The sequence below is a fragment of the Takifugu rubripes genome, chromosome 9 (genome assembly GCF_901000725.2).
Source record: "Takifugu rubripes chromosome 9, fTakRub1.2, whole genome shotgun sequence".
Taxonomy (NCBI): domain Eukaryota; kingdom Metazoa; phylum Chordata; class Actinopteri; order Tetraodontiformes; family Tetraodontidae; genus Takifugu; species Takifugu rubripes.
In genome coordinates, this window is record NC_042293.1 from 14,409,285 (window position 1) to 14,432,821 (window position 23,537).

General features: G+C 48.8%; 3 protein-coding genes and 1 pseudogene across 6 annotated transcripts; 3 read left to right on the forward strand and 1 right to left on the reverse strand.

Annotated features, from left to right (window-relative positions):
* Positions 1-726: 726 nt before the first annotated feature.
* Positions 727-3,785, forward strand: scamp5a (secretory carrier membrane protein 5a). 2 transcript variants are annotated; one of them, XM_029841164.1, is made up of 7 exons: positions 727-936; positions 1,668-1,746; positions 1,890-2,009; positions 2,386-2,542; positions 2,620-2,721; positions 2,823-2,940; positions 3,165-3,785. In XM_029841164.1, exons 2-7 carry the CDS (start codon positions 1,740-1,742, stop codon positions 3,351-3,353), a joined length of 693 nt encoding a protein of 230 aa, XP_029697024.1. In that variant the 5' UTR covers positions 727-936; positions 1,668-1,739; the 3' UTR covers positions 3,354-3,785. The 2 variants fall into 2 exon arrangements, with proteins under 2 accessions (XP_029697024.1, XP_029697025.1); XM_029841165.1 differs by lacking the exon at positions 727-936 and adding an exon at positions 1,008-1,194 and having other exon boundaries at positions 3,165-3,353.
* Positions 3,786-5,129: 1,344 nt separating this feature from the next.
* LOC101065072 (ubiquitin-conjugating enzyme E2 Q2-like) lies at positions 5,130-11,489 on the reverse strand. Of its 2 annotated transcripts, none has more exons than XM_003967704.3 (13): positions 11,196-11,489; positions 9,558-9,662; positions 9,350-9,472; positions 9,211-9,267; positions 8,987-9,136; positions 8,511-8,595; positions 8,376-8,436; positions 8,210-8,300; positions 8,073-8,131; positions 7,736-7,784; positions 7,571-7,666; positions 7,415-7,481; positions 5,130-7,341 (listed from the first exon to the last, which is right to left on the reverse strand). In XM_003967704.3, the coding sequence occupies exons 1-13, from the start codon at positions 11,352-11,354 to the stop codon at positions 7,310-7,312; spliced, it is 1,134 nt and encodes a 377-aa protein (XP_003967753.1). In that variant the 5' UTR covers positions 11,355-11,489; the 3' UTR covers positions 5,130-7,309. The 2 variants fall into 2 exon arrangements, with proteins under 2 accessions (XP_003967753.1, XP_011605931.1); XM_011607629.2 differs by having other exon boundaries at positions 8,987-9,139; positions 11,196-11,487.
* Positions 11,490-11,500: 11 nt separating this feature from the next.
* LOC101070978 (UDP-glucuronosyltransferase 2A1 pseudogene) lies at positions 11,501-14,457 on the forward strand (annotated as a pseudogene).
* A 979-nt stretch (positions 14,458-15,436) lies between these two features.
* Positions 15,437-23,319, forward strand: LOC101070749 (neuroplastin-like). Of its 2 annotated transcripts, none has more exons than XM_011607628.2 (8): positions 15,437-15,755; positions 19,369-19,537; positions 19,612-19,706; positions 20,240-20,373; positions 20,458-20,731; positions 21,812-21,833; positions 22,187-22,263; positions 22,392-23,319. In XM_011607628.2, exons 1-7 carry the CDS (start codon positions 15,665-15,667, stop codon positions 22,245-22,247), a joined length of 846 nt encoding a protein of 281 aa, XP_011605930.2. In that variant the 5' UTR covers positions 15,437-15,664; the 3' UTR covers positions 22,248-22,263; positions 22,392-23,319. The 2 variants fall into 2 exon arrangements, with proteins under 2 accessions (XP_011605930.2, XP_029697023.1); XM_029841163.1 differs by having other exon boundaries at positions 15,439-15,755; positions 21,824-21,833.
* Positions 23,320-23,537: the final 218 nt, after the last annotated feature.

Here is a 23,537-nt window from a genome sequence, read left to right on the forward strand (position 1 = left end):
GATATTCTTAATCTCAACAGCATTCCTCTAGTTAGTTAAAGTTTTGAGGAATAACAGAATTAAAATATACGTATGAATAACTGAACTGAACTGTACCTTTCACAATTAGGATCCTCAGTTTATGAGTTATTTTTAATGACTACACGTAAAATAAAAGCAAAAATGATATGTAAAGTATATGAACTTTGTCACCCACTCCAAAGGTGTTTATCGTGTATTATCCAATTTGTCATTTAATTTTAATGTATTTTTATACGCGCGCCTATTTGTGTTTGAAGTTAACAGCCTTAATTCACGCTGCATTATTTCCAAAACGTCAAAAAAATATATGTTTATTTAACTTGAACTGTTAAAGTGGGCGAGGCACCTGACTATTTGCATGTTGTTTCAAGCACGCTGATCTGGTGGATTTAGAAAAACCCACTGAAGTGAGCGATGCGGGGACCAGTTCTCCCATCTGTGCACCAGTTCACGCCCCCACCAGCACCTTATTCATGCCCCTGCTCTGATGTGCGCGCTCGTCCGCGCTCACGTCGACGTATCCAACTCCGATTTATCCACTTTCAGCACTATGGACAGCATCGGCGATGGGCGGGGCTTATCTAACCTCCTTCTCTGTGATTGGTCGTTTGAGACCAGCAGCAAATGCTGGGTTATTGTCGGGGCCCCTGGTCGCACCCAGGCGGGGGGGGGAGGGGGGAGGCTGATAAAGGAGGGTGGGGGGGAGTTGTGCGGGTATGCGCGTAACGGACACGTCCACGTCACGTGACCGCCGTTTACTCCTAAAGCCATCATTTGGGGCAACAGCATATTTTTTTGTTCCAGCAGCGCCGGAACTGACTGTTTTCCTCCGATCTGTTTCCGTGCAGCTGCGGGATTAGGATGCCCTTTAAACCGCTGGAGGGACTGTAGCGACGTTATCGGGCCAAAGAGGAGGTGAGGCGCCGCATTTTCATTCATTACACCTCGGAGGAGCGGGGCGACGGAACAGAATGAACCCCATCCTGGGTTTGGGAAATCGTCTAAATGGGATGCGTGGGTGTGCGGGTTTGGGCATCGACGGGAAGCATCGATGCATCGTGTCCCGCAAGCCCGAAGGACGCTTCTCCATCGGTGGACATCACGATCCAGCGCATCACAACGCAGCATAACCGCTGATCGCGGACGGAAATACGCATTTAGGAGCGTTTTAAGGTCACAGCGCGTAAAATCAGCCAGGATCCGTGCGTTTTACCGGCCCGGTGGCTCTATTTTAGTGACAGGAAGATGCCCTTCACCGCTAGTTTCAAGCCTTCACATCACATGCATTTAAAATGTGGCTCGAAAATGGTCAAATATTACGGAAGGTGACTGCAGCCTCTTCGCGATTAGAAGGCATCGGTTCTAGCTCGTCTTTACGGGATTTATGACTCGGGACAAGGCCATTGGTGGCACCGCCGATGCAGCCCGAACATAATAATAATAATAATAATGTTAAAATAATCAACAGTACGGTTTTTCCCCTGCAGTTTAAGTGTTTCATTTTGCGTGGCTACACCAAACCCCCCCCCCCCTTCAAGTGTTTCCAATGACCCCCCGATGCTGATGCATCCCAGTGGGCCTGTGCAGGATTTTGGCCTGTTGAGTGAGAGCAGGGTGGAAGTGTGACTTCTGTTCTCTCCCTGCAGTTGGATTTAAGGCGTCTGATTGTGAAGTCTGTGGAACTGTCTGCAAGAGGAAGTGAAGAGCCCTCGGTCACCATGGCAGGTGAGCCCTCCCCTCACACCCAGCCTACAGAACCAGTGTGAGACCACCTGGGGTCCATGCACGCAGCAGTTGGCTGGATTTCCTTGTGCGTTGGCGGTGGGCGGTTGTGTGTGGCTGCACTGACCTTGCCTTTGTTTCCCCAGAAAACAACTTTCCTCCCCTGCCTCGATTCATCCCTCTCAAGCCGTGTTTCTACCAGGACTTCAATGAGATCCCGGACCAGCGTCGCACCATGTGCAAGAGGCTCTATTACCTCTGGATCTGTGAGTCTCTAACTCTGCTTTTGTGCCCTTTTGCTCTAAAGTGTGCGGCTTGTAGCCCGCCTGCTGCTCCTGTGTTGTACCCAAAATATTATGATACTCACCAGCGATGCGCCCACACGTCTGACACGAGATTGACCAGTTTTAGAGTCTGTATATCTCACACGAGGAAGTAAGTCCCCTGCTGCCAACGTGGTTCAGGTGTGTTTTAGAGTGGCTGGAAACTCTGGCAGAAGTCTCCTGTAAACAGAGATCTGACACAGTTGAAGAGTTCCTGACATTGACGTGATGAATAAATAATGACTGATTCATGCTGATTCATGATTTTCTTGTCCCCCCCCCCCCCCCCCCCCCCCCCCCCGCCCCCCTCCATTGACAGTGAATACCGCCACTCTCGCCGTTAATCTGATTGGCTGCCTGGCGTGGATGTGCGGCGGCGGCGGTGCAACCAACTTCGGCATGGCGTTCCTGTGGCTCATCCTGTTCACGCCCTGCTCCTACGTGTGCTGGTTCAGGCCCATTTACAAGGCCTTTAAGTGAGAAGGCGCCGCAGTTGAACCCGCCCTCCTGCCTCCTCGCGTCGGTCCTCACAGCCTTTCTCCTCTCCCCGCAGGACTGATAGCTCTTTCAACTTTATGGCCTTCTTCTTCGTCTTCATGGCCCAGGTGGTGATCAGCATTATCCAGACGGTTGGCATTCCTGGTTGGGGAGTGTGGTGAGGACATTGACCCCTAAATGGGAGTTTATTTTAAAATATCTCTTGAAATGATCCCTTTTGTGGCGCTGGCGCCTCATTAGCCGTGTTTCCTCTGGCAGTGGCTGGCTGGCTACCATCACCTTCTTCAGCACCAACGTTGGCTCGGCGGTGGTCATGCTGATCCCCACCATCATGTTTACAGCCGTGGCCGTGCTCTCCTTTATCGCTCTGACAAAGGTGATGCAGACAACAGTGCATTTTCACAAACTCCACTCTCCGTTGGCTAACCACGGCTAGTCTACACTGGTCATGTGACAGGTGCTAAATAACAATATGGAGGCCTCAAAAGTCCCCCGTAGCACCTCTGAGGAGCCAAACCTCAGCTGAAAAGTGTCATTGGCATAAAGATGAGGATCCTAAAACAGCAGATAGCATCTAAGGTGAAATGTCTCTATCGGCAGGTTCACAACTTCTACCGGGGCAGCGGTGGCAGCCTGGGCAAGGCCCAAGAGGAGTGGGCCACCGGGGCCTGGAAGAATCCCCATGTGCAGCAGGCGGCCCAGCAGGCGGCCATGGGGGCGGCGCAGGGCGCCATGCAGCAGAACCAGTACTCAGCAGCTCCCACCTACAACTACGACGAGCCGATGTAGGACAGACGAGGGGGACGGGCCTCCGCGTGGGAGATATAAAGGGATCGATTAAGGCGGTTCAGAATTAGATGCCCTTCATCATAACGCGGAACGAGCTGAATTCAAAGAGTCATTTTTGTTGGCGGGAGTGCAGTTTTAATGATTTGTGACACACGGGGGTTCTAATCCCAATCAACTCACGGTTGTTAGTGTTTTTTAAATCTTTTCTGCTCAGTTTTAGCCGAGGATCGCGCTGATGTTCCTCTGAGCCGTTAACCAGGTATGTTCAGCACAGAAATCCCAGCTTCTGCCTTTGTCACACCTTTAAAATCTCCTTTAATGAACATATTTTCATAGTATTTCACTGTCCTTGATGTTCAGCAGACCCAGATTTCCCCCCCCTAAAACAGAATACGACACTCGCTACTGTGCTCAAATGTAAAAAAAAAAAAAGAGGGGTTAAGTTTGGTTTGAAATGACCCAAAATCTTAAAAAAACATGTATCCAGCGGGTATTTCCCGTTTTGTTCTTTGGGATCATTTTGATTATGTTCCATTCTCAGGAAAGGTGTGACTCCAGGTTTTTAATTCTGACCAGGAAGCCCTTCAAGTGTTGCTTTGTTTCCATCGATCCTCTGTCGCCATAATCCAGCCGTGCGCTGCTTGTTTTACCCGTTCAGCCGTACTTTTATCATCACGCGTGGAGGCGAAGCACACGCTCTCATTCAGACATTCCAAAATCGGTGTCAGACAGGTAGAAAATAAATAAATAAAATTTAAAAAAACACTTGCAGCTTAGATATAAATATTAATTGTTGTAGGTGGTCATAGCATTTGTATAATCTAATGGATGTTTTCTCCCACTTCCCCCTACATGTTGATGCTTAAATGACTACGTTTGCAGGATTTCAGGCCTTTCGCTGTGTCGGTCTGTGGCTGTTGCTGTTCTTCTGTTAGGTGTTAATTCAACATTTATACTAAAGGAAACACAACAAAGTAATTCAACGCGATGACTTCTATTTGCCGTGAAAATGAAGAGAATACACTCTGTGCACGTGTGTGTGTGTGTGTGTGTGTGTGTGTGTGGGGGGGGGGGCACGGTGTGATTCCTGTGGGGGCCTGGCTGCTCCAGTCTTCTTCAGTAACATTAAAATAGATGGTTAACACAGTAACTCAGTATTAGACAGATGTAAACAGATGTGGAGGTGCGTACCGGAATGCTCGTTCTTCCCAAACCCGTGTCGTCTCGTCCGATCGTGATGGTGTGGTCTTCGGTAGTCCGTCGTTTTACTTCCCGGTCGTTCTTCTTCCCGGTCGTTCTTCCTTTTTTGTGGATTGTGGATGGTTTTTAAGGGGCGATTCTTCGTGTGTTTCCATGGCCGTGGCCAAACCACAACCTTTCATTTCAGCATCTTTATTTTATTAGGGTTCATGTTTTAAACACACTCACTCTGGGTTACGTGTCCACATCGGTACAGCAATACAAACGTGTATATTAGACAGAATTATTACAACGAGGGCGCAGGCATCATAAACACAACTGTAACACATTATGAATGAAAAGCTTCTCTCTTATGCAGCATTTCCACCAGCAGGTAGAGATATTCCACCCCCTTAAACCTGCAGTTCACACACGTTTATCTGGTCAGTTTTATAAATTCAGTGTAAAAGGGGCCACAGAGATGAAGGAACAAGCTGCTTTTCTCTTTGCTGTATCAAAGCCGCCCATGTTTGCACATCAACTGTATGCTGACTGATATGTACTGTCACGTGTAACACAAGTCGATGTATGTAATTACTAGAGATGAGTTAAACGCTGTCATTGCCATCCATGGACAAACAAACAGGCTGTGGGAGGGGGGCCGCGCCCCCCCAGAGAGGAAGGAGTTTTGTGCATTACTTTTGTATTATTTGGTTTTACCCGACTAGATATTAAAGAGTCCCTGTTACATCCTGTCTAATGTGGTGAGTTTCTGGCGTTATTACTGTTCACACTGGTGCCAAATGACAAAAACTAGAGGAAACCAACACTAATAGTCTTAAAATTCTTTATTCATAAACTTGATGCAAGTTTACAAATTACTGTACATGGTCAAAATTTCTTCAAATGTAGAATGAGAAATAAATCCAAAGCGAGCCAACTGTGCAAGACTTGAAAATCCATACGTCGGTGCTGGGAAACGAAGTGACGAGTGAGATAAATGAGTCTTTCCGACAGTCCGGCTAGAGAAGCGTGCAAGTCCGTCGGACTCCCGTCCGTCATCTCTACTTTCCTCTCTGACCTTCATCTTTTGGCATCACGGAGGAAAGTGAATACAGCAGTGATTCTAAGGGCTTTCGTACCGGAGGAGTTCTAGTTTTTTAAAAATATCTGGACGTTTATCATCGTGTGTCGCCACACAAAGCGATATCTGAGGTGAGGACAGGGCGTAATAAGCCATCGCCTTGGTAACATGCTGTGGATCAGCCTCCAGTTGTGCAGGTATATTTACTGGGAATATTCAGCCGTCACACTTTAGTACTCGAGTAAAACCACCAGAGAAGATGCTGATGAGCTGTTAACGGGTGTGTCAACGTGCCAGGGTTATCCTGTTAACATGTCACATTTGACATAACGGTAATTACACGGGATTAGCAGGCCCACGCTCTGTTCTGCTCACTGCAACTACGTTGGGCTAAATATAATGTGCAGCGCCCCCAGAAGATAAGCCCGCATGCACGTCCACCCTCTTTATGGTTTGTTACCCGAGATGCCGTTCGTTCGCACTTTCGCAGATGTCAAAACTGCAATATATTACAAATATCGCAAATGTGACGCAGTCACGAGTGGCAGAGATACTGCCGAAGGTTGGGCTTCTCGGGGAGGGGGGGGGGGCGGCGCTTTCAAATCTGACCTGGGCGGAACAAACAACTACAATCGGTTTATGTCAGGAAAAAACAACCCTATTCATTCCCTCAGGAACATTCAACCTAATACCGCAATTAAATGCCCGACGGCCGAGGCGCCCATGCAAAGGACTTCGGCACCGAACGGACCATCAATCGGGCCATAATCAATGAAAGAGCGATAGCTGGAGCCAGCACAAATAAGGCAAAAGAGCGTTCAGAGATGTTAGGTTTGTCAGGATGCTGGAGCCTGCTGAGCATCTCAGGATATGCAGCAGGTCTGTCAGCCCCGCTCTGTGGGTAATCTGCAGCGGATGCTATTTTGTAGCATGTAGCATGCTTTGGTTCTGCCCGGCCCGACATTCTTGGACAACAGCTAAGAGCGGCAGGCTACAACATTTTAAAAAAAATCCAAAGGTGATGCTGGCTCCATGCGAGGAACTATCGTTCTCATTTTCTAATCATTCTCAGGACCAGCGTCGTGTCGGGGGGGGGGGGGCAGAGTTGTGTTTAAAATCATCTACGGTGCGGCCAGGCTAAGACAGCTGGCTCATTTATTGACATCTAAAATAATAAAAACAAAGAGCAAATAATGGTTCTAACACAATATTTGCATGTATGTACCAGTTACCACGGAAAGGAGAGAGAACATAAGCAAGTTCAGAAAGATGCCAAAGGTCATGGCTGAGCCCAGGTGCCACCTGAGGTTCAGAATCAATCTGCACTTCAATGTGTCATTTAAAGAGGTGGAATCAGTCAAACACGTCTCTGTCACAGCAGGAAAGAAAGGCATTCCCATCCATTACAAGGAGAAAGGGGTTTTCCTCTAATACAGATGAGCATACTTTGAAAACAGGACTATTAATACCCCCCCATCATCCTCCCCTCCAGATCTCAGAGGGGAGTTGTACCAGAGGAAAGTCCTTCCTGGAGCAGGGCAGAGAAATACTTGTCAGAGGAGCCACAGAAATTGATGGTGCCCACAAAAAAGATGATGCATCCCCGGTTAGTTCGGAGAAGGGGTAAATATTCCAAAGAAGCAGGATACTTTGACCCAAAGACATGTTCTCAGTGCATAGTGGTGCAGGCTCCTTATCCGTCCTCTTTAGGTGGTGTGTACCAGCCTGCCAGGACAGGAAGACAAGCCCTCAGCCAAAGGATCCCACATGAGCAACCTTTTCACACACGTGCACTCACCGTTCTTTTCATGAATCTGCACGAGGGATTTGTATGACTGTTGTGCTCTGGCGAGATTGTACTGGTTCTGGAAAAAACAAGCGATGATGTCATTGACGCACAGCGAGCGCCTGCTGACAAAGCCGTGGGGTCAGAGGTGAAGGACCCCGGATTTACCTTGTTGGCTCCAAACTGCACTCTGGCTTTGCCTTTGACCAAAGTTGCATTAATCTGCATAATGACAGACTCTATAGAATAGGCACTGCTCCAGCCCTGCAAGCGTCAGACAAACAGCAAGTCAGGCGTGCAACGGCGGGCCCGCAACAGAACCTCACGCGTTACCTGTTTTGTGAGGAGCTCCATGCACAAGGCCCCTCCTCCCAGGACGTAACTGAAGCAGAAAAGACAACATTCACCACGGCAGGTTTAAACACGAGTGCTTGTTTGTGCTTTCTTGAAGGGACTAAATCACACTGAAGCGTTAAATATCTGTAACAGTGATGCTGCTTTAATTTGAGGAAGAGATATTCGCACTTCACCGCAGATCAAATGGGCTGTAAATAAAGAGATACAATGACAGGCTCATAAAATGGACACGGTTTATATTTCCACAGCAGCTGCGTGCAGCCGATCATTAGACAGCAGCCAACAAAGCTAAAGGATCAGAGCTAATACTCACCCTCCAGAGAGCACAGGGGAGACAACTCGTACAAAAGGTGGGTCAAAGGGAAAATTATCCTGTCGCGTGAAGAAAGAGGTGTTAAGAACCATCCTCGCCGCCAACAAAGCCAGACAAATTGTTATTATTAGGCTCACTTTATAAGAGAAATTTAGCAGAATATAGTCCACCCCTTCCTTTTCTTTCAAGACCTGCAGGTCGCTGTGTAACGGGCTGTCTGGGTCGACCCTGGGAAAACACACACAGCTTCAGTCCGCCAGTCTGAAACACCCCACGCCGGCTGAAAGGCCACCAGAAACTTACGTCCTTAACTTGACGTGCCACTCGTAAAGGCTGTCGCCGACTAGTTCAACTGAATAGATACCTGAAAGAAACAGAGGCGTTAAATGTGAGGAGGACCCGTGGAGCCGGAGTCACCGCGGCTGCGTCCATATTTACCCGTCTTGTAACTCTGTGATCTGTAGATCTCCCTGAGTTCCTTCATGAGGCGGTCCGAGGCTTGCACTGAGCCGGACACGGCGCCCTGCAACATTCAGCACCACAGCTCCATCAGGCTGCTTCATCCCGTCACATTCAAGCGCTACTCCCCACCAAGACCTGCGACTTCCTAAAAATGTCTGATGCTGCTGTTACGAGCGGCTCATTCAGCCTTTAGCCAAGCGTTCTTTTCAGCCGGGTCCCCCCGTGTCCCGCTGCAACGCTATCAGCGCCGAAAGGAACGATGAGTCAGCGTTTTTTAGCCGCGGCTGGCGACGAGCGCGGAGGAACCCACAGAGATCAAATCGGGAAAGATGCAAAAATCTAAATTCTAATCGGATGAGGGCGTTTCGGGGGGGGGGGGGGGGGGGGGGTCCATTTCAGAAATGAGGTCTAATCGTGGCTTTGGATCAGTTGGAAACTGTGCTGCCACTCACATTAAGGTGATCCTGCCTCTGGTTCTTGCGAATCTTCTCCAAGATGGCCAGATTCTCCTTTTCGATCCCGTCATCTTCTGACTTTTTCCCATCCACCGGCTCCTCTTCTTTCATGTCATAATGGTCCAGGTCTTGGTCCAGGTCAATGTCCTGCTGCCAGTGGATGGATGACGGTTACAAACAGGATGCAAACAGCGGCACGGATGCAGCAAATGGACAGATACCTCTCCCATCTCTTCCTCCTCCTCCTCCTCAGACGTCACCTCATCTGAAAGCCCATGCTGTGGTAAAACAACACACTGTAAGCTGAAGAACACCAAGTTCTGACTGAACATGCCAGGCCTTTTCCTATCCTGCCGCCACCTTTCTGTCTTGAGTGATAGGACCGGTCGGCAGAGGCTGGTCGAGCATCTCCACATCTGGATGCTGAGGCAGGTTGTAGAGGCGGCACAGGTCACAGATGAGACGCTTCAACTGCTGGAGGAGCTGATCAGACAAGAGGAGACATGAAACGAGCTGCCGTTCCGACACGAACACGAGAGGAAGGCGGGCGAAGCTTTGGCCCACTCACCAGCGTGCTGCCTCTTCTCACATCTTCTAAGCGCTCCAACACTTCTGCGAGACTTGGATCATCGGAGTCGACAAACCATATCGGGGGTGTTGATGGATACGATTCCTGCGACAGTAGAAGATGAAGGAGGCTAAATCCCGGCACAGTGCCGGTGAATTATTACATTGTAACGACGGGAATACGTGTGGCTCCTAGAGAAACTCTGGAAACTTTCTACCAAAACCAGATGACAGAGGGACGTTTGCTGCCAGAGCTTTGGGACTGCAGGTGAAGGAGGCTTGACTGCTTTCTTGACCCCCGTTTGTTTCCTTAAGTCAGCGGAGCAGCGTTTACGTCAGGCTCGACCAAAGCCGAAGCATTGTTGTGGCTTCCTCTTGTGTTGCAGCGGACGCCAACAGAAGCAGATGTGAGCGAAGAACACCTTTTCGAAGGGCGTCGGGTGGGAATTCTTTATCATTGAGGCTTTCTGCCCCCTCCCAACGAGCTTCACCGGCCTCAGAAGAGGTGACGCCGGGTGTGAAGCGGTGACATCTGCTGAATCTGTGACAGGATTACGACTGTTTGGGCTCCGGCTGATTTCCTTGGCCCAGTTTAGGCGCGAGGACCCGGTCCGGCCGCCTGTCGGTCTGATCCGTCGACGTGGTCGTCTCAAACCTCCAGCGGACGCCTCGGCCCTTAGAAGTTAACATCCTGCCTGCACAACTGAAGAACCCTTTGCTCGACTCACGACTCCCAGGCGTCGGTGTTACAATGCAGTAACGTCCCTGACCCATTTAGTTTGCTCCCCCACCCCCCAAAAAAATGAATTTCCACTAAATTTAATGTCATCTACACAACGGAAAAACACTGTGAGATGAAATTCTCAGCTCTGCAAGATCCTGTGACACAACTGAAATAACGACTAGACTCAGTAGACGCAAACTCAACCCGGGGTCCAGTAATACTGCAATACTGTCACTGTGGGACGACACTGGCAGCCTGGAATCATTATACTGAACACACGCAAAAAATGTGCACGAACATTCGGAGATGCGACGTTTTAAGTGTTTCATCGATGCAAATGCGCAGGGCTTTAAAACACAACCACAACACAAAGTTACATAGATCGTGCCTTACTATTGCCCGTAGTATTGTACTATTGTCTTACTATTATGCACCGAAAAGGGGGATTTTTTAAGGTTAGATTACGATGAAACCGCCTCCAACATTCGGAATGGAAGTGCGATTTAAAATAGTCGAAACCACAAGACGGCTGCGTATTTCCCCCCGGAACAATAACTCAAAAGCCCGATAGATAAAGTGAGCAAATGCCGTCCGGCCGAGCGGAAAGCCTCCATGTAGCCGAGCTGGCGGCACTCTGAGCGGGCAGGCTAACAGGCTACCGCGGCGGCGTCGCTCGTCGTCGTCGGCTGGTTTATAAAGTGAAAGTAACGCAAACGTGGCGTCGTTTTATTTAACCAGCTGCTCTCAGCTCCGTGTTCGCCAGTCAAACGCGCCGTGGAGCCGCGGAGGCCAGCCCTGGGCCGGCGGCTCTTTTGTAAACACGGAACCTTGTGCGGGCGGGCGGGCGGACGGGCCGGCCGGCCGCGGCGGTCCGTGGCCGGGCTAGCTTGTGCGCAGCGCCGGCCTGCTGCTCACCGTGATGTTGCAGTGGATGATCAGCAGCTTCTCCCCGGTCACGTTGAACTGGCAGCTCAGCTCGTCCGGTTTCCAGTCTATTATTCTGAATCGCTCGTGGTTCGGGTCAAAAATTGACTCCAGAAACTTCAGTTCGGCCTTCAGCCCCGAAACCGACATCTTCTACTCATCTCAAACCACAGCAGGCCGCTGGCGGAGGGGAAGTCGGGGCGGGATGTGACCGCGCAGCTGAGTCGGGGCTCCGGATCTCGCATGTTAGCGTGAGAACAACAACAAAGGGCTGCAGGGAGAGGTTCCACCAGCGACGGCAACTTTCATCATTTCAAACAAGCGGCCAAAAACATGCTCCTTTGACAATAGGCGCCATTTAATTGCTTGATTTGGTCCGGTGAACTTATTCAGTTTGGTTGGTTTAGTGTGCTGTGGGTCGTTGCCCCCTAAAACATGGTGAAAAATGTAGTAAAACTGTATTTGCAGCCAGACTGGAGTGCAAATGATTTGGAAAAGGGGAACTGGATATACCTCAAAAACAATAGTAATGAATAAATTACTTTTGCTCTTTTCCGTCTGTCATTAAGCTGCACGTTTACGTCATTGGTTGAATCTTCCCGATGGGGTTATTTCCTCTTAAAATTCTTATTATTCAAGACATTTGCTCGAGTATCAGCTGGTTTGTTCCACCTCAGGGTTGACTTCATTGCTTTCTCATGCAGCCGTTGCCTGCCTAATTGGGGTTATTTACATTTGATATGTTCATATAAATATACTATATTAATACAGAGATAAGACCTGCAGAACCTAATGCAAAGTATTGTATGAAAAATAAGAACGATGGGACTTTTAAAATGAGTAATTTGAGTAAGTCATAAGGCACATAGTTGTGTAGAGGATCTAGCAGAAATATGTATCAATGATCAACACGATTCCTACATCGTTTTGTTATTTTTCTTATGATAATGGACAATTTGTGGCCATTTTGTAAATGATCCTGACCCTACTGGACACAGAGGTGTCAGCTATGTATCAAATAAATGCATGGATTTTGTAAAATGGTGCTTAAGTCTCTGCATGTGTCCAGGGCAACAATCATGACTAGTGCGTGTCCTTTGACACTAGAGGGCGCTGAAGCTGAAGCCCTTCTGTTATGAACATTGTCCACGATCCTCCTCAGCGGATGTGCATGAGCAGTAAACACCTTTTACAGCTGGACTCTTATCTACAGTCGGAGCTACACGCATTCGTTGATTCCAGAGCAGATAATCGGGCTAGAGACACAGGACCCTTCACCGCAGTAAGTGTTCCTAAGAAGTTCTCTTATGAGTTTCTGTAAAGTGGGAAAACATTGAATGATTTTAGTTTTATAAGTTTTGATGCAAGAACACAGGTTTGTCAGCAAAGTTTGTAAAAAAAAACCCGTACATTTCTTTTTTTTAAATAAGGGGTTTATATGCGTACATGTCATAAAATGGTTCCGTTCAAGGCTACATGCCAAAGTACATATCCTGTAAAATCCAAAACGTACTAATATTGACTTGTTTTTGTTGTTTTAAAGCCTCATCATGACGTGGCCTCTTTCACCTCTACTCACCGTGGCCCTTCTGTTTATACAAGTTCCTGTGCCTTCATCCGCCGGGAAAATTCTGGTCTTCCCAATGGACGGGAGCCACTGGGTAAACATGAAAGTACTTATCGAGGAGCTGCACACCAAAGGTCACGAGGTCACCGTGGTCCGGGCGTCTGATAGCTGGTACATCAGCCAAAAGTCTCCTTTCTACCGAAGCGTCACGCTTCTCGGCTCCAACGGGTTTGAAGACAATATGGAAACGTATTTGGTCCAACAGCTGGAGATCCGGCTCGCGGGGAGGAACGCCTCCTCCTGGTCCCGGTTCTGGACCAATCTCCAGTTGAGGCAGGTAGTTGTTCACCAGTTCTCCCAGTTCCACAAAGGGATGAGTGAAATGGTGACTCAGATGTTTGAAGATGAAAAACTCATGCTGTCTCTACAAGAAGCGAAATACGACGTGCTTCTGACTGACCCGGGCTTCGGGGGAGGGGCGATTCTGGCCCGCCGTCTCCAGGTTCCTCTGATTTATAACGTCAGATGGACCATTCAAGGCGAAGCTCACTTGCTTATCGCTCCTTCGCCTCTATCGTACGTTCCTTTTACTGCAGCCGAGCTGACAGATAAGATGACGTTCCCACAGAGAATCAAGAATCTTTTGAGCTACATCCTGGGGATGTACACAATGTCCAGCATAACAGAACCTTGTTACAAACCGTTAGTCGAGAAGTACTTTGGACCTGATGTGGATTATTCCACCTTTTTCCTGGATGCTGATATTTGGCTCATGAGGAACGATTTTGTCTTTGAGTTCCCCCGACCGACGATGCCAAACATCGTCTACATGGGGGGCTTCCAGTGCAAGGCCCCGAAGCCTCTTCCCGCAGACCTGGAGGAGTTTGTCCAGAGTTCGGGAGAACACGGGGTCGTCGTCATGACCCTCGGAACGTTGGTCGCAGACCTTCCTCGGGATGTTGCGGAGGAGATTGCCGCAGGCTTCGCGCGGCTGCCTCACAAGGTTGTGTGGAGGTATGTGGGACAAAGGCCGTCCAGCCTCGGGAACAACACGTTACTGGTGGACTGGCTCCCCCAGAACGACCTGCTGGCACACCCCAAAGCTCGAGTCTTTGTCACCCATGGAGGTACGAATGGGGTTCAAGAGGCAATTTTCCACGGAATCCCAGTTGTCGGACTGCCTCTGTTCTTGGATCAGCCTGATAACCTGTCCAGGCTCAGAGCAAAGGGAGGTGCTGTGGTTCTGGACATCGCCGTGCTGGACAGGGACGTGTTCGCAGAGGCCCTCGAGACGGTTCTTCACGACCCCTCTTACAGGGAGAACATGCAGAGGCTATCGCGGTTGCACCGCGATCAGCCCGTGAAACCGCTGGACCTGGCTGTGTTCTGGATAGAATACGTGATGAGACATAAAGGAGCTCAGCACCTGCGGACTCACGCTAATAAGATGTCCTGGTTCACCTACCATTCTCTGGACGTCATTGCAGCTTTGTCCACTGCTGCGTTGCTTCTTGTTGTTATCTGCATTTCTGCACTCAGGTGTGTGTGGAAGATTCTTTTTAGGACTAAAGTTAAGCACGAATGAATTGACTTTACCTTCATGTCCACTGTCGTTTGCTCCTGCATCCGGCCCTGGGGACGAGCCTGAGTGATGCTCTAAAAATAAAGTCGAATCGAAGATCATAACCTCTTAATGAAGGTGTCATTATTGAACCTCCACTTTTAAGGGTGAACTCCCAAACTGAATCTCATCCGCCCGTCTTCTGACTCCACTCAGGGTGGCTGCAGCAGCGGTGCGATGATGATCAGACAGGTCTGTTGTCCCTCACAGGGTCGGACATAAATGTTCCGAGAGGTCCAGCCTGGTGGTCCAGCCCCAGTGGCCACGGTGCTGAATTGTCAGGTATATTTTAGTGGCTGTGAATCATCTGTAAAATACTTTTAAACTTAATTAATGCAAGATATGTGCACAGTATGAAATATAATGGTAGTAATAATTAAACAGTCTTTTGAAATCAAGCTATTACTGGTGCAGACTTTGTCCTGGTTGTCTAGGCTGGGCTGTGTCCAAAAATAAGCCAAGATCTTTAGAAGGTGCTTAGAAGGTGCTCGATGGACCTGTGGCCCAGGAAACTCCAGCCAGACTTTGACATGCATGATAACACTTTTAAAGTAAACAAGCTTTATTTTACTGTGGAAAAGGGCAGAAATGAATAACTACAAAACAAGGTTCCAGGGCCAATGTGACACTGCCATTAGCCCATTTTAGTTCAAAGAGAAAGAGGATTAAAGGGCTACTTTGAGTCCTAGGCCCTGGTGAGGTCAGGGTTTAGCTGACCTGAGGACCTGCTTGACCCACTGCAGATTAGTGTATCAATCTGGGGTTGGTTTAGAAGGAAATAGCTCTCATTTAAGATTTTATGTGGCAGATATTCCGCTGCACATCACCTTAAATGTAGGATGTACATTTTCATTTATCAAACGTTTGCTGTTTTGATATGATCTTATATAATGAATCATGTATAGATCAGCTATAGCAAGATGATCTATCAAGCGAAGGTTACTTTTTTAATTATTTTGATATATTTATTGCAGCAAAGCTCAATGCGCTCGCACGAGCATTAGTACGGACGAGATCTCGCGAGATGTGAGATCAAAGGAGCGTTTTTTTTTCTTTTTTTTTTAAAGAAAGGTGGTTCCCTCGCCGCTCGAGGCTCACAGCGGAGCAGTGCACAGGTAGCCCAGCAGCAGCGCACACGCTTCCCGGTAGTCTACCCAGTGACACCTTCTTCGCCTGGAGACTCTGGAGGTCCGCGAACCCTCCCCGCGTCGTTCCGCCCCGTCCAGGTCACCTTAGCGCTCGTCCAGCGGCATCTCCCCTCCGCAGTGTCCGATGACGGTACCTGGCGTCCCCGCCGCAGTCATGTTCTCCTGGCTGGCGATCTTCGGAGTCCTGATGCTGCAGTCCGTGTCCTCGCAGAACGGTAGGAAATGCGCCCTCACGGCTCGGAAAACGGGCCCGCGCGACCGCTCATCGCTGTAAAAAAAATGCGGTTTTTAAGCGAGATCTTGCCCGCATTTCTGCGCTGAGGCGTTTGGAATGAGTCACGCGGAGACATCGGTGTCATTAAAGATCGCTGATCGGGATCTAGACCGATCTGAAGCGGGGATGTGCGGCTCAATCAATCATTGATGGGCTCCAAGCTGAATCCCCCCCGCCACACGGAGGCCTGTGTAATGTCCCGAAAATGTCCCCTGAAGTGTGGTGCTGAATACCCGAGTGATCAGCAAGGACGTGGGAAGGTGTCTGCAGACGGTGTCCCGCTGAAGTTCAGAACGCGCACGGCTCTGCTCAGGTATGCGAGGATGCAGCTGAGGAATTCAGCGGCTTTATCTCCAGGCTGCTCCTCGCATTATGCAGGTTGCACCTATGTGATGATTAAACGTGGGAAGTTAAGAGGTGCAGCCGTAAATAGCATCGTTCCGTTTTACTGCATGTTTCTATTTTTAGCGCGGAGATGCTGCACTGGGATCAGAAGCTTTAATGTCTTCTTGGAACACCGAATTAACTCTTTGCTGAGATGTGCTGCACTGCAGAACAGCCGTGGGTTTCCAGTGCTCTGCTGCTGGTTCAGGCCTCCATCCCCTCCTTGCGAAGGGTCTCGGGGTGTATCCCCGTTTATGTTTTTGGTGTCCAAGTGTGGCCCTTTTCCAAGCATTGTGTGAGGAGAAATGGCCCCTCCCTGGAGGAGACCGTGTGTGGGAATGCTCTAGCCATCTCAGATGCTGCACCCACTCCACACACCTCATCTTTAATCAGCACTCGGAAAAGAATTCAGGTTAATTGCATTTTTTTTTTTGCCTTCTTTGAGCCAGAATCAAAGATAATTCTTTACAATGTGCCATCAACGTGCACAGGCTGGATACTGACTGAAGATGATCCGTTATTGGATTTCTATCAATAAATCTATTACAATCCATGTATGTGGGTGCAGGGACGACATGTTACAAATCTATGCAGATGAAACCATTCTAACCCAGCTAGGCTCATCTCCATAGCAACCTGGAGGACTAACGCATCAAAGCATGAATAACCAGGTCATTTTAAAGCTAACTAGCGTTACATTAGCACGTTTTCCCGCCGCGTCTTTTATTGGAACATGGGTTTCAGCTGTTGTCTCTTGTTTATCTGTATCTCTGGGAGAATATTAATTTACCATCTAATTATCTGCTGTGTCGCAACAGTTTGCGCTAATTTAAACAGGACACTGATTTGTTTTGATGGATGACAGGAAGTGCCTCAGAACGCCGTTATGGCCCCGTTGTCGAGCGCCTCGATGTTGATGGGAGTTGCAGCAGTTATGCATGAGGAGTTGGAGGACCTGTTCCAACCCAGGCACAGAAGCACTAATGATGAACAGTCATTTATTCCTTCATTTTCGCTGCTCTAGTACTTAATTGAATACATTTGGGACAGATGTTGGAGTATTTTGCACAGCGATGGACTAAATGGACCAAATATCCAGTTTATTGACTGTAATCTTACATGATTGATGCTAGATATTCCACAGTGACGGAGCGTGTTGGGTTTTCTTTCACACCTTGATGAAATGATTGTAAAAATGTAAATGAAATGATGGAAATAATGTTCATAAGTGATCCAAAATAACCATAATGCAAAAAACTGGATGTTCGTGGCAGCGCAGGATGAGACGGGCAACCACAAAGCAAAGCCGACAGTTGAAGCGGCCTGAACGCGGGCGCCGTTGTCTAAGCACGTGTGGCGCGGGGGCGGCGTGGCGGCGTGCGGGGACAGCGCTGTGCGCTCAGCACTTTCTGAGGCGTCCGGACGATGCGAGGCGGCAGGACGTGTCGACAGCTGAGCTTTGGGTTTAATTCTGCCCGATCTTCCCCACAAACCTCTTCCTGCTGTGCTGCTCCGCTCACGTCGTGTCGACTTAACATCAGCAGAAAAAAATCTGGCCATCTTTTGCTCTTCCTGCCTCCTTCCTGCCAGCGTCCGTGGAATGGGGGGGGGGGGGGTCTTTTACGAAGCGCCCACGCGCTTCCCCAGAGACTTAGAGCTGCAGCTTCTATAATAAATCTCTTCTCAATCTCATCTCCGCGTGTCCATAGACTACAGGACCCCTCCCCCCCACCTGTGCAGCTGTGATCAATTAGTATTTCCATGTTTCCACCATTTTGTTGTTGGAGGTTTGAGCCAATGGGATGAGTCCAGGAGCACCGTCTCAGGGGGGCCCGGACCTTTCTGGACGCCGCTGGTGTTTAAATTGGCCTGACAGGATGTCCTGAAAACAGAAAGGTCACTTAGAGGACGTTGGTGCCCAACTCTGTGAGACGTGCGCGTATTTATAAGATGTCATTAACAAACCGGAGAGCAGCGCCGTGAGGACGTCCCAGTGCAACCGAATTAAAGCTGCCCAGGAATAGCAGCAGTAATGGCTGAAACGGAGCCGAGGTCGCCTCGCTCTCCTCTGCGCCAGGTGTATTGATGTCACGCAGTCTGAGAGACGGCCTGAATTCACCGCCATGAGTTTGATATTTTTAAACATTAAAGACCAGCAGCTTGGCTTTGTTCTCCAGTCTTTGATCGGTCTGGTGAAGGTGGACGCTGAAAATGACAGCCGGATGCCAAAGTGACGAGTAGCTCTGCACATTTTCACTGTCTGCTCTTTGATTTAAGTTTTCACGTCTTTCCTTTGATCTCCTTTGTTTTTCCATCCTTCACCTGTCGCCCTTAAACTGCACCCACCAGCCGGCTTTGTGAAATCCCCCCTGTCTGAGACCAAGCTCACGGGCGACACCTTTGAGCTGTACTGCGACGTGGTGGGACACCCCACCCCAGAAATCCAGTGGTGGTACTCTGAGATCAATCGAGTCGACTCCTTCAGGCAGCTGTGGGACGGCGCCCGGAAGCGGCGTGTGTCCATCAGCACGGCGTACGGCAGCAACGCCGCCAGCGTGCTGGGAGTGTCCCGCCTCACGCTGGACGATTCGGGGACGTACGAGTGCAGAGCCAGCAACGACCCGCGGCGAAACGACCTGCACCAAAACCCCGTCACCACCTGGATCCGCGCTCAGGCCACCATAACGGTGCTGCAGAGTGAGTGGTCAGGGTAGAGGAAGCCACCCCCCCTCCACCACCGCCACCACCACCCTCTTTTAGGAATTCCCGTGTGGGCCAGCTTAGCTTCCTCTGCAGGTCCGCCCTCCTCAGGTAGAAACCACCTCCCATCACCTTCCCTTTATGATGCGCCCAGTAGAAGTTCACATCGGTGCTGATTCCTCGGCTCCAAAAAGTGACCCCGAGCTTCCCGAAATTCCCGAGCTTCCCGACCTCACGCCCGTGTTTTGTGTTTTTTTCTTTACATCGTTCTGTTTTCCTTTGTTGTCATCCCATTTTTCCAAAGAAGGAAACAGGAACATCAGGTCATGAAAATCCTGTGTAGTTTCTAATGTTGTCGTGCATTCTGTCCACAAAGCCGCACTGTTTCTACCCCCGAGTCGTGACGCTGGTTTCTGTCCAAACCCACAATGCATCACTTCACCGGCGCTTGGTTCGTATCTCCTCGACAGAGTCGGTGATCAGCGCCTCGGAGCACGCCGTGCTGCCCGTCGAAGGCGACGCTCTCATGCTGCAGTGCAACCTGACCAGCATGCACGGCGTCCACCAGGAGAGCTTCTGGATGAAGAACGGAGAGGAGATCCCGGAAACGCGCACGTCTAACATAAACATCGAGTACAGGTCTGTGCGTGTGCACGTGCGTCTGCGTGCGTTGGCTGCGTGATTCATCGGGTGACGCGTTTTCTTCCCTGCAGACTCAACAAGCCCAGGGGAGACGATGCCGGCGTGTACATGTGTGTGTACACCTTCCAGGGCGCTCCTGCCGCCAACGCCACCATCGAAGTCCGATGTAAGCGCTGATTTGTGAGCTTCGGGGGTCAGAGTGGAGGCCGCCTTTATAGACGTGGCCATTTTTACAACCTGACCCGGGCGGCCTCGAGCTTTCTCCGCTCTGCCACGCGAGGAGCCGTGAATTCATGCGGCTGCTCCGCGGCAGCCGGCGCCCTTGACACCTTCATCTCAGGGCCAGCTCAGTGGCAGCAGATGGTGCCTTGTTTGTCTGATGGCGAGGGATTACAGTAAAATCTGCTCATCCTTTTCTGCTGTCCTGTGTCCCACTGTGGGAAAAAAAGGGGGGGGGGGTTTGTTTGTGATAGAATTCTGACATTTATATTTGTTTGTTTCTGTGGCTCCAAATTTACTCTTTTTCAACCTCATTAGATGTTTTTCTCACTGTTTTTTTCTGATTTTTTTTTTTTACATTATTGGCTGCATTTATTCACAAATTCCTTTAATTTCCCTGTAAAAATCAAAAAGTCCTTGCTGGAATTTCTCAGCACAAGTTCCTGCACCTTCCTGAGTGTCACTCTGATGCTGTTTTAGCTGCTCCGGAGATTACAGGACACAAGCGCAGCGAGAACAGGAACGAGGGGCAGCAGGCCAGCCTCTACTGTAAGTCTGTGGGTTATCCCCACCCTGCCTGGAGCTGGCGCCGCTTCGACAACGGCATCTTCCGGGTACGTGAGGCACGAGGGGACGCTGAACCCAAAGTACGGTCACAGTCGGAGAGGTTTGACGGGTCGTGTCTCCTCCCTCGGTAGGAAATCGACAACTCCAGCGGCCGTTTCTCCATCAGCAGCAAAGACAACTACACCGAGCTCCACATTTCCAACCTGGACATCGGGTTAGATCCAGGCGAGTACCAATGCAACGCCACCAACATGTACGGCAGCCGCGAGGAGAAGTCGGTGCTGAGGGTCCGCAGCCACCTGGCCCCCTTATGGCCGCTCCTCGGCGTTCTGGCTGAGATCATCATCCTGGTCATCATCATCGTCGTGTACGAGAAGCGTAAGAAGCCAGAAGATTTACAAGACGGTGAGTCAGCACAGGTGGAGCGCAGCTTTATTTTCCGTTGAGTTGGTTTCCCCGGTCAGAGTCGCGCTGGCGTCACCCAACACTCGGCTACGCCCGCACTCAATAATTCAGTCCGGCGAGGTCGCCCCTGTCGGCAGACACAGGAGGTCACTCCTTGTCGGGACACTCTCATCCCTTTAAAATTGATGAGACACATGATGCGGCCGTGTCCTGGAGGTGGGAAGGTTGAAGCGTTTCCAGCCTGGTCGTTGAGCTACCGGACCTGCGTCCCGGGACGGCCTGCAGCCCCCCGTGAAATATGCAGCAACGCCATTCGGGCGACCTTCTGCTTTCAAACAGAGTAGCCAAGTTGTCCCACGCTAATTAAATGCAACAGGCAGCGCATGATTGACAGCTCAGAACAGTCCCGGAAACGGGAATAAATGAGGAATTTGCTGGCGAAATGAGCAGAAACGTAAAGATACGTTCCCGACGAGGAGTCTCCCACCCAATGGTAATCCTCTAATCATGTGTTCATTCACAGCCTGGCTGTAGATAAGGTCGCCTCTGCAGGTGAATATTGTAACAGGTTGATGTACTATCTCTCCCTCCCAACCCCCCACGCCCCCCTTCCCCCTCCCCCCTCCCAATGGCATTACCAACCTGTGCTCGGGGTAAGTGAGAGAGTTTGCATGCCTCATGAACAATCCAGCCTCATCTTCCTCCAGCTTCCATTACAAAAAAAACCTGTCAGACGCAGTTAAAACATCTGTTTGGAGGATTTGATCTGAAATGGCATGAACGCCACCGCAGATGTTTCCAGAAACCCTCTGATCGAGCAGCTGCTGCTCATCTGTGCATGACAACAGAGGCTTTTTGAAAAGAAATATCAGGAGTCTTTCATGAGTCTTAATGTGTCTGTGAGGGGAGCGTGACTCTTGTTTCTTTATTCTGTCACTTTGTCTCATTTTTTAAACCATAACGTGTAGAAACGTCACCTTGTGCTGCTCTGTCATGTGGCCCCATTTTAATTCTGGGAATAAAAGCTTCTGAACTGTGTTCTGCTCTTCATTTCTCCATGTTTCCCCCTCGTTGCTTCAGATGACGACCCAGCTGGACCCATGTAAGTATTTTACAGTTTGTTGTAAGACTTAAAACTTTACAGTATTAATTATGTAAAAGGTGGATTCACAGGTTTGGACCGTCATTTAATAGATGGTTTATATGGTGGGTTGTGTTGCTGCGTTAGATTGCAAATTGCATTTAAAAATCACCCCACAAATGGAGTCAGGGAAGGGGTAAAACATGGGGGGAGGGGGCAATATGACTATAATAAACCCCATTAATGCTGGTGCAGCACGACATTTTAAAAGTTGCTTTTGAAATGTAAGTCTCTATACTATAACTGCTAACGAATACAATCAAATCAAAGAGCGCATTCGGAACTGAGGGCGTTTGTTTTATGTCGTATCAAAGGAAAACCAACTCGACCAACAACCACAAAGACAAGAACCTCCGTCAGAGGAACACCAACTGAGCAGCCTGCTCGCTGAGTGAGTATTCAATTATTAAGAAAAGGACGATTAATAATTCCTCTTTGTGCTGGTGGCCACCAGCTATAATGTGTGCACGCATATGTCGGCACGACGGAAAACCAACGCCGTCTCCTCGGCCTCCGCAGGTTTCATGGGAACTGTGTTGACCATACGATGGTGAAGAAGAAGAGGATCCACATCAGTTGTTAATGGGATTCATCAGCCATTAAATGTATGCTTGTGGAGGGATTAGGTGAGGCATGCCTTATGAGTTTGTTGTGCGAGGCCAGGAGGTTCTCAAACCATTATGGGATTGTAAACAACATCGTCATCATCATCATCTTCGTCGCTGCATGCAGTTACATGCTATTTATGATTTATCTCTCTTATACACCAGTTTTAATATTTTTATTACTTCTGTGATAATGCATGCCGGATGTTGACCTTCTGTTTGAAGAAAGGTTTTTTCCCTTATTTTTTGGTTTCTGAAAGTGGCTTCATGTAGATATTCTGTGTGTTTTAGAGTAGAAGAAAAGGCAGCGTAAAAAGGAAATGCCACCATAATCTGGTACGACGGCTCTGTATAGTTTTATCATTCTGCTGCCTACCAGCTGCATCGTCTCATCAGGCGCTATTTATTGCATTTTAAGGGCTTTGCAATGTCCCTCTAATTTTGAACAAGGTTTACTTTCCTCTATGTACTGTATGTGTTCAGTCACTATACCTAATGTATAAGATTTGCATTGATATCAAGATTGTTCATATTATGTGATGCACTTAAATGTTGAGACTAATGAAGAACATATAGGAGATGTATTAATATTGACAAAAACATTATTTTATAATCATGTGTATTGTACAGCATGGCTATTACCCTATGCAATTATCATTTATATCGGTATATTTAAGAATCATTGCAGCTTTTGACCTTTCCGTAGAAAAAAAAAAAGCTTTAAACTTGTAGGATGACTGTAGATTGTGGACACACAGCTGCATGACCCTCCCCAGCCCACATCAGGACAAGCTGACCGCAAGATCCGCACGCATTTTTAAGAATAAAGACATATAAAAGGACCCGTGTGTGTTGGTGTGTAGCTGTTTGTTTTTGCACCCACATTTTGTCCCAACAAATATATCAGTCAGGACCTAGTTCATCATATTAGTAATCTCCTTTCATTTTTCCGTAAAAATGTAATTCACTAAAATCTTGTTTTTTTTTATGTGTGTTTTTGCAAGAACACAGTTCCGTTGCGTTATCATTAAAGAAGCAGCCTCAGGAAAAGGTGAGATCA

Coding starts and splice junctions, on each gene's coding strand:
- scamp5a (XM_029841164.1), top strand. Junction 2,722..2,822: donor ATTCCTGGTTGGGGAGTGTG/GTGAGGACATTG, acceptor TTCCTCTGGCAG/TGGCTGGCTGGCTACCATCA. Junction 2,941..3,164: donor CCTTTATCGCTCTGACAAAG/GTGATGCAGACA, acceptor CTCTATCGGCAG/GTTCACAACTTCTACCGGGG.
- LOC101065072 (XM_011607629.2), bottom strand. CDS start 11,354: ATGTCGGTTTCGGGGCTGAAGGCCGAACTGAAGTTTCTGGAGTCAATT. Junction 9,473..9,557: donor TGAGAAGAGGCAGCACGCTG/GTGAGTGGGCCA, acceptor TTGTCTGATCAG/CTCCTCCAGCAGTTGAAGCG. Junction 8,596..8,986: donor AGAGGCAGGATCACCTTAAT/GTGAGTGGCAGC, acceptor TGAATGTTGCAG/GGCGCCGTGTCCGGCTCAGT.
- LOC101070749 (XM_011607628.2), top strand. CDS start 15,665: ATGACGGTACCTGGCGTCCCCGCCGCAGTCATGTTCTCCTGGCTGGCG. Junction 19,538..19,611: donor AACATAAACATCGAGTACAG/GTCTGTGCGTGT, acceptor TCTTCCCTGCAG/ACTCAACAAGCCCAGGGGAG. Junction 19,707..20,239: donor CGCCACCATCGAAGTCCGAT/GTAAGCGCTGAT, acceptor ATGCTGTTTTAG/CTGCTCCGGAGATTACAGGA.